This window comes from Malus sylvestris, chromosome 15 (genome assembly GCF_916048215.2).
Source record: "Malus sylvestris chromosome 15, drMalSylv7.2, whole genome shotgun sequence".
In the NCBI taxonomy this organism is placed as follows: Eukaryota; Viridiplantae; Streptophyta; class Magnoliopsida; order Rosales; family Rosaceae; genus Malus; species Malus sylvestris.
The window spans coordinates 10,339,854-10,356,659 of record NC_062274.1 but is presented as its reverse complement, the minus strand read 5'-3'; the positions used below and the strand labels follow the sequence as shown (position 1 = coordinate 10,356,659).

General features: G+C 36.9%; 2 protein-coding genes across 7 annotated transcripts; one reads left to right on the top strand and one right to left on the bottom strand.

The window, feature by feature from the left end:
- Window positions 1–51: 51 nt before the first annotated feature.
- Window positions 52–3,801, top strand: LOC126603415 (protein DYAD). Of its 4 annotated transcripts, none has more exons than XM_050270249.1 (8): window positions 52–211; window positions 1,419–1,705; window positions 1,787–2,170; window positions 2,247–2,301; window positions 2,396–2,479; window positions 2,623–2,960; window positions 3,035–3,155; window positions 3,265–3,801. In XM_050270249.1, exons 2-8 carry the CDS (start codon window positions 1,434–1,436, stop codon window positions 3,436–3,438), a joined length of 1,428 nt encoding a protein of 475 aa, XP_050126206.1. In that variant the 5' UTR covers window positions 52–211; window positions 1,419–1,433; the 3' UTR covers window positions 3,439–3,801. The 4 variants fall into 4 exon arrangements, with proteins under 4 accessions (XP_050126206.1, XP_050126208.1, XP_050126205.1 ...); XM_050270251.1 differs by having other exon boundaries at window positions 54–211; window positions 1,332–1,705; window positions 3,041–3,155; XM_050270248.1 differs by having other exon boundaries at window positions 54–211; window positions 1,332–1,705.
- An 88-nt stretch (window positions 3,802–3,889) lies between these two features.
- LOC126603414 (ferric reduction oxidase 6-like) lies at window positions 3,890–7,880 on the bottom strand. 3 transcript variants are annotated; one of them, XM_050270247.1, is made up of 9 exons: window positions 7,387–7,880; window positions 7,193–7,289; window positions 6,803–7,000; window positions 6,093–6,327; window positions 5,680–6,007; window positions 5,492–5,590; window positions 4,975–5,129; window positions 4,399–4,881; window positions 3,890–4,364 (listed from the first exon to the last, which is right to left on the bottom strand). In XM_050270247.1, exons 1-9 carry the CDS (start codon window positions 7,619–7,621, stop codon window positions 4,146–4,148), a joined length of 2,049 nt encoding a protein of 682 aa, XP_050126204.1. In that variant the 5' UTR covers window positions 7,622–7,880; the 3' UTR covers window positions 3,890–4,145. The 3 variants fall into 3 exon arrangements, with proteins under 3 accessions (XP_050126204.1, XP_050126202.1, XP_050126203.1); XM_050270245.1 differs by having other exon boundaries at window positions 4,975–5,218; window positions 5,311–5,590; window positions 7,387–7,879; XM_050270246.1 differs by having other exon boundaries at window positions 3,890–4,315; window positions 4,431–4,881; window positions 4,975–5,218; window positions 5,311–5,590; window positions 7,387–7,873.
- Between the last annotated feature and the right edge of the window lie 8,926 nt (window positions 7,881–16,806).

Below are 16,806 nucleotides of genomic sequence, written 5' to 3'. Positions count from 1 at the left end.
ACTAGGTGAACACGTGTCATGTGTGGGTTTAAGAAAGAATAGGAGGGGAATTTGGCGGTTAGGGTTTTGGGAGAAGCGAAAAAACACCGAGCCTCTTCTTATTTAAGTTTTCTCTTGCTTGCATTCCTCTTCTGGGAGGACTGAGGAGGCACCTTCGCACTTGCTTCAGCTCTAACTCCTGATTCCATATTTCTGCCCCGAAAATACTCAGGTAAACTAAACCAAACCTCTCTCTCTCTGGGGTACCCAGCTCGAACACGAAACGAAGAATTTGGGGGTTCACTTTTTCAGCATGATTGTTAATATATATGTGTAATTTAGGGTTTTCAACTATATTGATGGATGGCAAACGGACCACATTGTCTCCTAATACCCCTTTTCGTTTCTTTCTGTCCGGCTTCTTGGTCCGTCCGTCTGGTTTCAGAGTTTTCCAACCTGACAAATTTCTGAATTTTGTTTTTTTTTTTTTAAATTTTGTTTTTTTAATCTTTGAAATTTTTTCATGCGTTGTGTTTGGTAACGAAGACAAAAATGGAAACCCATTTTTGAATTACCACAAAGTAAAACCCTGAAAAAGGTCTGGATGTGATTTTCTAACCCAGGGGCTAAAAGCCTAAAGGGGTTTCAATTTCATTATGTTATGTGTAAAGCTCAGCCTTTAAATTTTAAAACTTTATCTATTTTTTCTTTGATTTGCAGATATATAGTTGCCATTATCACGCCTTTTGTTTTGCATTTTGTAATTTGTTTGTGGTTCCTGTTTATACGAATATGAATGATGCTCTACCGCGGTTACGCCGGAGACTAAAGCACTCGCTTTTTGTCATTAATTGTTGTAATACCCTTAATCTGATATATGGAACCTACAGCTTTCAGATCGAGGGATAGGCGTAGCGGTTACTTATAATAAATGAATATTTTAAAATTTCATAGATGTAATGGGTAGGTAGTTAAGTTGCAGATTTATTCCGTGCCAAGCTCTTAAATGGGTGTGTTTTGGGAGCTAATGAAATGAACTTGGTCAATTGTTTTGGTAGTTACTGTCTAAGAAATGGTTTGTCAACTGCAGAATCTAAATTGCTAAGAAATGTGGCTTTTTGTTTCCAAATTCATGCGTGTACACCAGAATTGAATCAGGTCATCAGTTGCGTCCATATTTTTTCCATCAAATGTTTCAGAATACAGTTGGTAGATGAAGGGTTCGCCTAATTAGATGTCTAGCTCTTGTTGAACTGAAATTGAATTCATGTTTAGACTTTTAGAATCACACCAATCAACTTCTTTCTCTTAGAAACTTAACTAGTAGTTTAATAGGACTTTTAATGGTTCAGAGTGTTCGATTGCATCTGCATGTACTTCTGTTGTGCACTGAAGTTGTAGGTGACTGACAAAGCACAGAGATATTCTACTGGTTTCAGCTAGGAGACACCCAGATGGCACAGTGGGGTACTCGTCGGCGAATTGTCTTCCTTGGAAGACACGATGGAAATAAACCTCAACTTTCATCCGGCAGCAGTTATTCAACACATGAAGTGAAAGCTGTGAAAACTGAACCCCTGGAGGTACCAGAGATCAAGAAGAGGAAGCGCCTTAGCCTCAGTGAACTGAAAGAGAAGGAAGCATTACTTTGTACGAAGAGGCCAACTAGTTCCAAGGTTATGACAAAGAAGTGTAGTAATGTGATTGAAAGATGGACAGTTGAAAGGTAGAACCCACTATCACCTTTTGGTTGATTACACTGCTCGTAAGGCTTTTTGATATCACAACAAATTAAGTATATATGCAGGTATAAGCAAGCAGAGCAAGCTATACTGGAAATTTTGAAGGCTGAAGATGCAACTTTTGGAAACCCAATTTCCAGGAGTGACTTGAGGATGGCAGCTCGTAAGCGGATTGGTGATACTGGGCTGCTCGATCACTTACTGAAGCACCTTGATGGTAAAGTGGCACCAGGTGGGAACGAGCGGTTTCGGCGGTGGTTCAACACCAGCGGAAGAATGGAGTACTGGTTGGAGAGTGATGACCTGGCTAATATACGGCAGGAGGCTGGGGTGCATGATCCTTACTGGATTCCAACGTCTAGGTTGATGCCAGGTGGTGGCCCCTTTGATGATTCTGTTTCTGCTGGAGAACTGAAGCTACTCAAGGCAGAAGTAGATAAAATGAAGAGGTAAATGGAATCTTTATAAAACAAACTTGTAACTTATATATGTGTTCATAAATAAATAATCTCTTTTTATTAAAAGTGATATACAGGAGCTGCTTTTATCCCAGAAGCAAGAGAAAGACCAAGCCAACCAGGTTGAGTTGAATGTTAAACAACATTTTATAGACATTACAATTTGATATTGGACTACTGCTGGATGAAATCTAAATCTCAGTGTTGGTTAAACAGGAGAGGCTCGAGGATTTGGCAAAATGGAAAGCTCAGTCTGAGCAAAGCTTGAAAGTGATTTTAGGTTCTTGGAAGGGTATGCAGGTATATAAAATGGAAATCCCAGTAAATTGTTCTGTCAAGTTTTACAAAATCCATCTACTATTGGACAAGAAGTATGTGTTCTGTTGCGTATGTTTACGGTATTTTGGTTCTGATGAAATTTCATTTTCTTTTCTTTTCTACAGGACAATTTTGAGGAATTAATGACATGGAAGGATAAAGTCGAGCAACAGCTAGTGGAAATTACAAATGTTTTGAATAATATGCAAGGACCAAAGCAATACACTGTCACCAAGACTGAAGCATCTGAGCAATGGGAAGATTGGCTAGAGAGCACCAACCTTGACGGTTTTCAGGGAAATAAACTTGTGCCGTGGTTTGAGAGCAACAGTCTGGTTAATTCTGAGGAAGAATTTATAATCCAAGATCCCTGCTTAGGCCTACGGCTTAGATCAAAGCATGGTGATAGCTCATCTCAGGACCCTTTTTGCAAAGTCAAGGAAGATAAGGCTGAAATGGAGAGGTAACAAATAAAATGTAAAACCTCAAACCATAAAAAATTGATCTAAGCTGAGCTTCTTGTGATTTTGCTGCTAGAAACAGAGATGTGTGTGAGCTGTTACTGGAGAAGCAAAGTGGATATCAAGCTAATGTGACCCCTGATTCTTCTGCTACTGCAAATTCAAAGTCGGATCTTGACAATCTGGTTGTGTTTCAGGTGATATGCTGACAACAGATTAATAGAGGACTTGATATGTGGAATTGTTTCATTTTAAGTTTTCTGGAATGACGTAAACAAAGCCTCATTAAAATCTCCTTGTTGACAGGAAATGTTTCAGGAGCTGTTTAATTGGAAGTATATAACAGAGCAGAAGCTGAGTGAGATATCAAATACCGTGAATGTCATGAAGCAGAATTCAAAACTATTGACTCCTCCAGCCCCTCACGTACCAGAAGATGGAACTCACTGTATGGAATATCATCCTTGTTTCATGTTTTAGGATGATTCTAGACTAGCAAGAACCATAGGATTTAGATGTTGTATAGCATTCACGAAGCTGCTGCCTGAAATCACCGTTCTAGCTACTAAACCAGTGAGATCCCGCTTCTAACCTACATGTTGAGTCAGAACCCCTTCTAAGTATTGCTCCTTTAATTTAATTCCAATCTTAAGTTAAATGTGGCGCAAATGTTAATATACCGCTGATGGTAATATATAGGTTTAGACCGTTTTCTTAGGATGCACTTTATCTTTTGAATGACACGGCAAATGAAATGATCCACAGCCACAGGTGGACATACTTATGTAATGTGTTTAGGTTATGACATTGCGACAGCTGATATGAAGCGTATTTACAAGGTTCCGCATGCTTTTTTTTACGCAAACTTTGTTGCATATGCGTTTGGGGGAGACTTGTTTAAATGGACCCTCGTCTACATTACGTATTGTGATGATGATAGAATGATTATCTGTTGATTATATCACATATGAGCTAATAACGGATGCAAACCTGCGTTAATCTTAGGGAACATTTTTCTTCTGTTCCATTATACAGGGGAAGCCTCGTTGGCTTGGGATCGCTTTTTTTTTTAGTAGTTGTATGTACTTAATCATTACGCATACATCATACTATCCGCAAATAAGAGGACCACATTAGGCTATAGAACCATCTAAATTTGTAAGTGTAGGCTACGGCTACGGCTACGGCTACAGATCGAAACTGTGACTGTTGAAATGGAAGATAGGATCGTCACGTTGTCTCCTCAAATTGTGTGACCTGATCTCTTTGGCAACACTTGCTTCAAAACTTGGAGGACCACAAACAATGACGCCCGCGTCGACGGTACCCCAATCCTTGGATATGGTTCCAAAAATTTCTGCATTCAGTAACAAGTAATCAGAAAATGTACAAATCGGAACACGTTTCTCTCGTCGGTCTTTGGCATCTGTGGAAATATACGTCAATTCGACATTTCAGGGAGGGGGGCATACCTTTGAAGTTCGGTCTTGCACCATAACGAATGCCTGTTAACTTTGAAAGATTTTCTCGGTGCTCATTTGAATCACTGCGACCTACAGTTTCTTCATGCTCCGCCTTATATACATCTGAAGTATCGTCTTCGCATTGATCCTGCGGCGAAAATTTTCGCTCCCAAAGATGCCATAAACCAACCACAAGACCCCCAAAGACGACCACACTTGCAACCATACAGAGCAGCAACAGAAGCCCTTTGTACCACCATGCAGATATACGGTACGGGTTTATGTACAAGACATCCAACAAACCCAATATGATAACTAAGCCTACCGTCGATGAGATGAGATATAGTCCGGACCATAGATTATCTCCGGAACCAACCAAAACAGACATGCTACACCTTTTCGGCCTAGGAGGACAACGAGGAGGAAACTCCAGCGCGCTGTTCAGAACTTGACCCTCTTCCTGCAAGTAGCAATCAAACTAGATGTCAAGGAACAGCTGAATAAAACACATTTCTTAAGAAATACAACGAAACCAATATGTAAACAAACATACCAACGGAGGACCAGATTCCCGAGTGACGTAAATTAGAGTCTGAATATTTAGTTTACTGGAAACTGAGTCCATGTCGATGGTTGAAAGAAGAGGAAGCTCATTTGATGTTTTGACAGCCCAGACAATCAAAATATTTCGTACTTGACACAATCTCCCTTCCTTAACACAATGGACAATGTCACTCAGGACAGCCAGGAAAGGCGAAATCCCAATGCCGCCCGCTACTAAGACCAGATGTTCATACCTAATTAAAAGTACAGTATATAAATTAGTCAAACGGGAGTATGATACAAAAAAATTGTGATCAAAATAATTGAGAGACTTGAGAGTACTTACACCAAGTGGTATGGTATCTCATGCCCATAAGGCCCCTCAACAGACACTGTTAGCGTCGTAGGAGGCGTGCAGGAGAGCGCGCTTTGTTGTTGTTCAGCCTCCGAATTTTTCAAGATCTTTCCTCGAAGATTTTCTGTCCATTTCCCAAGAACCTTGATGAGGACGGAAATGTGATACTTACCGTCCAGAGGACTGGATGAAACGCTAAAAGGATGCCATTGAAGCCATGACAGTTCCCGGACTTGAAGAAAAATAAAACTGAGCGCGTTGTACTGCAGATCTAAAATGTGGTGTCAAGAGCAAATTGTTACTCATATGGTATAACAGAATATGAAACAAGCAAACGTGCGTGCGAAGAAAAATATTTACTTTCAGGTTTTGCAAGGACTAATTCTACAGTTCCGCATGGAAGGCACTTGGCTGAGATTACACCAACAGTCCTTCGCGATTGGCAGAATCTCAGAAAACGATCAAGGATATAAATAAATATGCCTCCGGCAGCACAGACGAAAAGAAAATCACCAACGTGCATAGCCAAGAAGGCAATGAAGATGACATATAGTTGATGAGTGTAGAAGAACAACTCAAAATTCAGCTTTCTAACTGGAGGGAGCGATGTGACCCACATCAACAGACCAGCAGCAAGGCTGATTACTCCTGCAAGATTTGCAACACCAATCTCCCTCCACTCCAATATCTGCATCAAATCAATAATCGAAATTTTAAATATGCACTCGAGCATTCTATATGCGACTAAATCTTTCTTTAGCGTGAACACTCACTTTAGCAAGGAGATTGCCCTCCATTGCCCATGTCACTATGTAACATAGTCCATGGAGAGTAAAGAGCGACATCGTGAGATGTCCCAGCCATACATGATATCTCGTAGCATGCTCGAAAGGGATATCTATAAGGCGAAGAAGAACTGATCCCCTTGCAATAGGAAGGAACAAAAATGCCAAGCAAAACATCCCACTCGAGGCTAAGTATGCCCCGAAAATTGCCAGGAACAAACAACTGACAAGTTCAAGTAAACAAGGACAACCATCAGCAAACTAAACCAATCTTGAAACCGAAGAGACAGCACAAAATTTTTCTCTGACAATTCACCATGACATACTACAAGAGAATAAAGGGAAAGGGGCAACAAACAGAATTGCTGGTTAGTTTATCAGAGATTTTCAACATTATACATAAGCAAAGAAGGTAATTTTCCGACGTTATAAACTGAGATTCTCAGTTTCTCAGTCATTTACAGAGAACATGTGTCATCTAAAAGGTAAGTGATTAGACACCTAGATGAAGAAGAATACTATGCTTTCCATCTATAGTAAAACGGGATTCCTGCTAAGAAGCTGCTCTTAATATACACACGCGAGCACCTACGCATCATGGTGAATTCCACCAATCTAGCTAATTGGTTTATCTGCTTACGAATTTTACAGGCAAGGCAACTAAAGTCACTTAACTCATGTAGAGATAGAAATTATACCTTTGTGCTTTAAGACTTAACGAACCAGGTATTGTTCCGAGAATGCTCACGGCATAATAGGACACAGACCATATAGTATACACAACAAAGAGTAATATCCCAATCAACTCAGCAGCAGAAACAACCCCAAATGGTCCATCCACAAGAATTGGGAATGTCCACAAGCGGAAACTTGGGTTTTGTGAAGTCTTCTTCTTCCTGCACACACAGTTCATGGATTACATAATAAAATATCAATTGGGTGAATATTCAAGTGATATGATTGAACTAGAACACCAAAACGTGAAGATATATATATACTCATCAATCTGATAAAAGTAAAGGCAGAACAGCAGCTGGTAAATGAAAGCAGCGACCAATGTATTTTTCAAAAGAAATCAATAGACATACTTGTGGGGGAGCTCTTCTTCCCCAGACATAGCTAGAAATGCTATCGAAAGCAAGGCAATAACGAGAAGAGGACCGTTGAACAGAAGGAGCAGGGTTCCTGCATCCGATTCCAAAGTTCAACTTTAATATTAGTTTTAGGTGAAAAGAAGAGCAAGGGAGGCAATGATGAGTTGATCAAATGCCTGCCAACAAACCTGTAGTCCCGAAAAGAGTTCCATCGGTGGCTGCAATCCAATCACCAAAAAATGTCTGCACAGAGCCTAGAGGGAACAGAAAAATGAAAACCACCCATGAAATGAAAAGCACCCACATTGTGATCTTGAGAATCCATTTCGCCAAGGTTACGAAAAGAGGTATCTTCCGGACGAAGGCACGTCGAGAAGGATGGCTCGAAAGAAGGGGGTTATGGACACCAATTTCATCATCCATGGTTAATGGTTTGATCCTTCCTTCCTTCCTTCCTAATTATTAATGTTTTTACGCTAGCTAGCTCCCTCAGTCTCACGGAGTCAGTCGGTTCCCTGAGTAGTGAGTTATGAACTGAACCAACATACATATATTTATACTCATTTAAATTAAGAGAGTTGGGAAAAAAATCCAGAGTCTGTGGAACCCTATACCAATTGCCATATCTACAGCGCCGGGTAAACTTCAACTATCGATTAAATATTGACAAGATACGACATGACCGCGCAATGTATACAAATTTCTAAGCCAATAATGCAGCTTGTAACCTTTATATCTCATCTGCACGGAATGCAGAATGTTCACACAAGTATTTATCAAGATTACAGTATAAAATAAACCACAGACTAATAGAAAGCGACAGCTTGAAGAGAGCAAGAAGAACCGGAATAGATTACAGTTTTACTTTACATGCATAACGTTGCAAATTGCAATCCCGCATCAGAAACATGACAAAATGCATTACTAATTACAGATGAACGGTTCCACTACTAATAATACCGAGTTCTTTTGTGAATAAAACCCAATACTTACCGAGCTGTGCATGTGGTTAAATTTAGACTATCTGTGTAATTAGACATACAACGGAAGTTATATATGCAAGTGGTTACTGGCTGGCATTACACAGTACAGAATGTACAGTGATTGATGTTCACAATCCACAAGTAGCTAACAACAGTGATGCTCGCAATTCAGTGAATTCACATAAAATATCCCATGAAAATTAATATTTATTAATACCCCGCGAAAAAGAAACATGAAGCAAAACACAAGGGAAGAAACCTTAGTGCAAACCTAGGCTTAGTCGAGTTGGGTAAAAAGACGTGCTCCTTCCTTTTATCTTAGTTCAAATCTTCATTTTCGTAATTTAAATATATTTAATTATAATATCACTTTAAAAAAAAACACAAAAGACAGAGATATATATTAATATTACTACACGTACAAGTAAGTTATATATAATTTTTACAAAAAAAAAATGGTAAACAAAGATAATTATATAAGCATTTGATATAGAGTAAATTGTAGAAATTGTCCCTTAACTAATATTTCATTACTATAGGTCCCTTAACTCATCAAAATATGTAGCTACGGTCATTTTCGTCAACTTTGTCAAAATTTTGTCAAAATAAGTTATGTTGAAATGACCATTGCTATAATTGGGGTCCCTCAATTCATCAAAATGTGTATCTATGGTCATTTTCGTCAACTTCATCATAATTTTGTTAAAATGAGTTATGTTGGAAGGATCATTGCTACAATTAGGTTAAAGTTGAGGGGTCATTACTCCAATTGGGTTAAAGTTGAGGGACTATTTCTCCAATTGGATTAAAGTTAATGAACCATTTCTCCAGTTGGTTAAAGTTGAGGAACCAATGTTAATATATTTTTGGTTGAGGGATCATAGTTGCACATTTTGATGCGTTGAGGGAACAATGATAATGAATTTTTAGTTGAATGACCATTGCTCCAACTGAGTTAAAGTTAAGGGACCATTGCTACAATTTACTTTTAATATATGAAAATGAAACTAATGAATGGATAAACTCTTATAAAAAACTATAAAGCATGGATAATCGAAGGACCACCCAAATTTTCTGTGTACCTTAAGAGACTAGAATCAATCCTTTCCGTTGATGACAATGACAGATTCTTCTGATCTTCTTCTTAAAGTTGCTGAATTCGAATATATGTGGTTTCGCTTGATTTTCTGCAATTCAATGCATGATTGATGAATGGCAGTTGAAGTAAGACTGTTTGGTTTTGTGGGGTATCCACTTCTATTCTCTCCTGCAGGTACGTAGGAGCTGCATGGGTGTGCTTGTTACTCTGCTCATATTTCTTCAACTGCATTTATGAGAAACATGTGATCGGTTAAAAAGCTTCATCCATCTCTATCTTAATTTGCTTCTGCCTTGATGCAACGAAAAAGTTATTTTTAGGATTCTATACCGAAAGGTCATAGGTTTGAGTCTTGAAAATAGTTCCTTGCAAAGTAAGGGTGACGTTCTTTCCTCCAACTCTCGCAAAATAGGAAGTCTTGTTGACTTAGGGTCACCTTTTTATATTGTTACCATGTGTGTTTACACATTGCTGATATTATTTGCTTTTGCTTTATCATTTGCCCCAATTTTACTCTCAAAATTGTGTGGTGATAATTGGTACGTTCGTAATCATGTCGATATTTACTACTATGATGTAGTGGTAAGTATTCCTCTTTATTAAAAGTGGAAATAGGAAAACTAATGAAAAGGGTTTGGAAACTTTGAGTTTTAATGATAAGGACAAAATAAAGGGTAAAGTGAATAGTACCATGATTGACTTTTTAGTGTAAAAATATGGTTTTTCGTTAAAGTGAACAGTACCGGATGCTTTTCGTTAAAGTTCCCATTATTATTTTGTTTAACATTCTCTAATTATTTTCTTGGCTTAAATGTCAAACTGGTCCCTGTGTTTTACTCTATCGGCCAATTTAGTCCCTGTGTTTTCAATTCGGCCAAATTGGTTCCGATGTTTATATCTGTTAGTCAATTCAAGACAATCCGTTAAAAGACTATTAAAATTGACATGTGCTAGGCACATGAGAGGACAAAAACGTAATTTTATTGTAGACCCACTAAACAGATGCAATGCATATCTTTAAGAATTGGCGCTTCGTTTCACCCACTTGAATACTATGTGATTTAGGGTTCATCCATTAAGTCATAATTTGTGGGGTTGCCGATTGAGATTTTGGTGATTACTCTTGAGAAGATGAAAAGTAGACGAATTGAACCAAACAATCAAGGTGACGATCGTCTTCGGCTTTCAATATTGTTGGGGTCTAGGATTTGATTTGTTGGATTTGTTGTGTGCTTTTTATAATCAATTGAGATGGCTTGATAGACTGGGTGGTTTTTATTGGTTGCAACTTGTCGTATGAAACCATGACTACCAAAGTTTGCTCCTTTGAATTTAGATGTTTTTTTTTTTCTAATAACCATAGCATTCTGTAATCGGCATATGCCTTTCTTTAATAATAATGCATATTTCGTTTTATGTGTATTTTCCTCAAGTTATTGAGGATTTAACCCAACCACCATTATCACAAGCTTAAATAAATTATGAAGAATCATTCAATGAATTCCCTACGGAATTGTTTAGTCAAGTTGATGAAAACAGGTATTGCCGAAATGGTTTTAGCAATGAATTCTTATTTCAAGAAGAGAGAATTGCTTTGTATCATGGTCAGCCTCAATATTATTATGATGTACCGACACAAACAGAGGAGTGTGAATATGATGGTGATGGTGAGCAAAAATCTGATATAGAGAATTCTCTTTATGAGGAAAGCGATAATGATGGTGACATTGGTGATTCTGATACAGACAAATCCTTATATGATGAAGATAATGATGCAATGCTTGAAGAAGACAATTTCAATGACAATGCAGATACACCAGAGAGTTTCATTGGATGCAGTAAGAAACAAAAAAAAACAATTAGGAAGCGAATATACATGTTGATGATTTGAATATGGATGAGAAGCAATATAACTCAGATGAATTACATTCGCCAATGAACTCTGATGAAGAAGGATATGGTCGTAGATGCAAAAAGTTAAATGTTGACACTGATATGGAAACCCCACAATTCGATGTTGGGATGAAATTTCCTAGTAAAAAGGTGTTAAAGCAGGCTATACAAAAATATGGAGTCCTAGCGTCATATGAATGTAAGATAGGGAAGAATGATAGGATCAGGTTGTCTGCTAAATGCAAGCAAGGTTGCAGTTGGAGGTTGTTTGCTTCTGTGATGCAGGGTGAAAATACTTTTCGAATCAAGAGTTACACTCCTGGTTATTCATGTTCAAAAGATTTCTCTAACAAAAACATAACTTCAACTTTTCTTTCTGAAAGATATACTGGTAGGATTAAAGATGATCCTAAGATTAAGAAGAGAACGCTTCAGTTAGAGATATATAGAGACTTGGGATATGAAGTCTCAACAGACCTCCCTACAGACTTCCCAACCTAAATACTTCAATCATGCCAATGTAAGTTATCCTATTACACTCCTTGCTTCATTTTCTTAACACATCTACCAACCTACACATATATTATCAGATACAATTGATTAATACTTACATTTGTAGTTTCATCCACCTCAAAATTTTGTTCAACCAACCATCACCAGAGGCCCTAGAGGGGGCACTTTCACTACACCAAATGTGTTAAGGACACCAATTACATGTCAAATAGAGACAAGACCAATTGGAACCCGAACTTCTTCACAAGCAAACTGGCCTCCAATGCCACAAACAATCCTATGCTCTAATATGTCTCGGCCTAGAGAAGGCACTTTCATTATACCAAATGTGCCAAGGCCAAGTGCAACCCTAACTTCTTTGCAAGCTAGGCTTCCAATGCAGCAAACAACCCCAGGCTCTAGTATGTACATGCCTAGCATATCCAGGCTACGCATACAAACTACAGCTTGAGCTTCAACTTCAAGTACATCTGGAACTTCATATTCATGGAAACCACCTAGCAAAGCTGTTTATACAACAAACGCAACTACAAGTTCAAGAAAAAGAATATTTTATTGTAGTTTGAGTTGTTTTAGTTTTTCTTTGGCAGTAGGGTATCTATGTACGAGAAAGACCATGTAGTACTTGTTTTTGGTGGAGTTCAAAGCAACTTCATTTTATACTGTTTGGAATTAAAGCATGGGTTTTATTTTTTACGTTTACAAAAGCATGGAATTAGTTTTCTTTGTGATCTTGCTAGAGTTCACTTTGAAGTTGCTTTTTGTTTTCGTTTGTGCATATAGGAATATATTTGTGATCAAGTTTATGTGCAGATTTAATTGGAACAAATGTAGTCTCATTTATATTGAAATCGAACAAGAAGTCAACAATAATCTCATAATTAAAATTTAAATGAATGACTTTCTCTATTTATGTATTTGTGACCAAGTTTAGTAGGTGTACAATAAAATTACGTTTTTGTCCTCTCATGTGCCAAACACATGTCAATTTTAACAGTATTTTAACGGATTGTCTTGAATTGGCTAACGAATATAAATGCAGGGACCAATTTGGCCAAATTGAAAACACATGGACTAAATTGGCCGATAGAGTAAAACACATGGACCATGTTGACATTTAAGCCTATTTTCTTATATAAGTGTATTGAAAAGTTCATACCTAAATATTTTTTTTTTGGTAAAACATACCTAAATATTTTCTTATATAAGTTACTTATCATCAATTGTTGATGCAAATGTCAATAAATAAATGCAAATTTATTTGATTTTCAAATGAATATTAGAATTTACAATATTTTTCATAAATTTAACTCAGGACACCAAGAAATTATTTTAAAAAATGACAAAAAATGACATTGATTGCATATGCTGACATTAAATAGAGTCTAGAGACTAAAATCAATTTTTAATCTTGTATCAGATATTTATCTAAACTTGATCTTATATTAGCAGTATGTGGGATGTTAATATAAGGCTTTTTAGCCAAAATTGTCCCTAAGATTTGCATAACTCCTCACTTTGGTTCTTGATTTTGTCAACCATCAATCATATTGGTCCTTCATTGAAAAATCTTCATTAAATAAGAATAGAATGACCGAAATACCCTTAAATTTTATCAAATCATTTTGGCCCATTGTTTAGGTATATTTTTTATTTTGATTCTTATCTAACATAATGATCAAAATGATTGATGGTGTACAATCTCAGATACCATTTCTATTGCTTTCAAATTTCAGGAACCAAAATGATGTGTTATGCAAATCTAAATGATCATTTTAGTTAAAAAGCCTTAATATAATATGCCTTGAAAAAAAACTGCCTTCTCTATTTATTTAAACCTATAATGAAAAACAATTTCTCTCAACCGGTAAACCCTATACTTATTGCCTTGAACATTTCAGTTCTTTCCAACGTCATTCTCCCCGTCTATTTTGTTATTGTCACGGTCAGATACTTTAACTCTCTGATTTTGGTGAATATTTGAAGAGACGATCTTCTCATAAATTACTACCTAAAAATAAATAGTTTAGATCATGAAATTAATAGTACGAGGGGGTAATACGAGGTGCTTGAGCCATATAAATACTGACCAACAAATTAACGCTGAACGCTATTGTACGCATATATTGTAGGGTGATCAGCTTTGTTATGTATCAGGTAAAGAAGAAGTCCCTTTCTTTGCTTTAGGTATTCATATGGTTTTATATTTGGATGATTTTTGGTAGACATGATACTTGAAAAAAACCCAAAAGATAGATTGTTCGAATCGTTAAAATACATTACGAAGTGAGCTTTAAATAAACATGTATAAAGAATTGTATAAACAAATAGTGGTGCGAACACGTTCCTTACTTAAATCTCTTCATTCTGTAACTAGTAGAAGAAGCAATTCTTTCAGGACAATACAGTCGGCCGGTCCATAATTAATCTAAACAATACACAAGACTGCTGATAAAAAAACAACCTAACATTTTTAATAGTGGTCCATGGACGACAACCACAAAGATGAAGACGTAATCCAAGTGAGTTGGGACAAAAATATGATTGACTTAGATCATAGAGACCTCCCATGAGATATTCTAAAATTGTTTCCAATTGTAAGATTATTTAAGTGAATATTTGTATTTCCAAGAGCTCGGTATATATTATGTCTACTAAAATCGAGAATGGAGGTCTCTAGTAATTGAAGAGATCGGTATAACTCTTTGGAGCATCACCAACGGGCTTCCTAGATGAGCTCTTAACTAGAATTTAGGGAGGATTCAAAAAAATCAACTCCAATCATACTCCCTATCCACCTGTTAAGATAGAGATTCATCTAGGAGCTCCTAAATATAGGGAGGGAGAAAGGAGCTCCTAGTGGCTCTCTATAATTGATGTTCAATGTTATAATATTATTTTCAATAAATAATTAGTTCCTATTGGTTAATTATTGACTCATAGTCATTACGACTCTTTAAAGTAGGGAGTATCGTTAGAGTACAACTTTTTAAGATAGCTCCTAAAATAACTTTTTGATAGTTTTAGCTAAAATTTTGCTATACAATATTGAAGATGCTCTTAGTTATAGTTATAAAATCTTTTTAGACTAAAGTCACGGTTGATACATAGGATTGGCTTCGCTTGGACTAATTGTAGGAATTGGCTTGGATTGGGGTTTGGATTGGGTTGGTTCTATTTAGGCCCCTCATTTTAAATGGCTTAAAATAAGCCCACATAGTTTTAACTTATCCCGTTATTAATTAACCTCGTGTTTGGTCCAAACTTAGATTAGTGTTAAATATAGCCCAATTCAATTCTAGTCCGGCCAATTCCACAAAAAAAAATAAAAAATAAAAAATAAAAAAAACTAGTACGGCCAATCAAACGCCCCCCTGAAAGTGCTAACTGAATATGCTGCCTCTTAGTTCTATACCTGGATGGTAACTAGATAGCAAGCATTCGGCTCCACATCTACACATGACCATAACAAAATGCAGGCCCTCCTCAGAAGGGGTTCCTTGCCTAGAACAACAAGTTTATCAAGTACCTTTACAAAAGTTGGTTTTCATCTTTAGACATCAAGTCGCGGGGGTTACTATCATACTAAAATTGTTATCACAATTTACCACTCTTGTTTTGTGTTTATGATCTTTTACCTTTCCTGTTTACAGGTTGGGTTTTATAATCTGACTAAGAGAGAAAAGGACGAAACGAATTCCCTTTGGGTAGCTGAAGCAACAGAAAATTCAGCTTACATTTTAACTTTTGACAATCCACGTCGTTCTTATCTCAAAGACGACGCTGCCTCTAGTGAAAGATGGAAAATGATGTCTAGCCTAGTCTCGATTTTGAAACTTATGTGCAGTTAATCGTACTATCTGTGTTGTTCTCTACTGAATACTGATCGGTTTTCTTTCATGACGCGGAATACCAACATGCTAAAGGAGAGGCTTCTATAATTCTATTTATTACTAGGGCAAGTAAATGATAGGCGGTGAAAGTAGTTGATTTTAGTTACTTGCAGTGCAAGTCTCTTCATGTACTGCTATTCTTTGGCATTGATGAGGGGCGATATCATTAGCTTGACAGTGTAGTTTGAGTTAGCTTCTCTTCCTTACATATATGTTTTTGAAGATCGATGTCTGACTGATTTCCTTTTCTGCAGATTTTGGTCACCGACATCCAAATCTAATCAGTACAAGTTTTGTCTGGGAAGTAACTGTTAAAAACATGAATGCTGGGAAGAAGGTAGTAAGAGCTTTCTAACTTTGGACGCCATTTTTGTTTTGTTGTTATTCATGCTCTTTCATATGGTGACCGTTTTCTTAGTGACCAAGGCATTACCCAACTTGTATCTTGTCTTTGTCGCATGGTGTGGAACTCAGCGAGATTAATGAACATCCGAACATGTTTAGTGCGTCGTGAGATTAACGAACATCGAACATCTTTTTCTATACAATTTGCTCTCGAATACTCGACTAACTTAGGTATCGGAAGACCTTTGATCGGCACCATAATAATGTCCCCCACGACATGCTCCATCACACTAAGCTGGTTTGGAAGAATTGCATAACATTTAATCTTGAGAGGTAACCTTGCTATTAAACCAATTTTAAGCATCAACATGACTTATAAGCACTTTTAGGTTAACTGCTTTTCTCACAACTTATTTGTAAGAGGATCTCTAAGAGTATGCAAATGCAACGAAAATTCTTGAGTATGAATATTTTTCGAAAAATTGGAACGGAAATCTGAATGCATGTAGTATTTCTAATAATTATGAATTTTCGATCCGAAACTTTCTTAAGAGTTCAGAACTTATTCCTTTATCATTCATTGCAGTAGTTTCAAACCGGTGACAAAAGAGTATATTATGTTTGTCAGAGATTCTTTTATCATTCACTACAGTAGTTTCCAATCGTAAGATTATTTAAGTGAATATTTGTATGGTATATATTATGTCTGCTAAAATTGAGAATGGAGGTCTCTAGCAATTGATATGGTGACATTAAGACAAGTATCTAGAGGGTATTTTTTTTAGTACATCGATATTTTTACACTAAGGAGACGGGGAGTTCGGCTAAGCCACACAATGGGCAGCCTAATTTGGTATCGAATTCCCCATCCACGAGATTCGA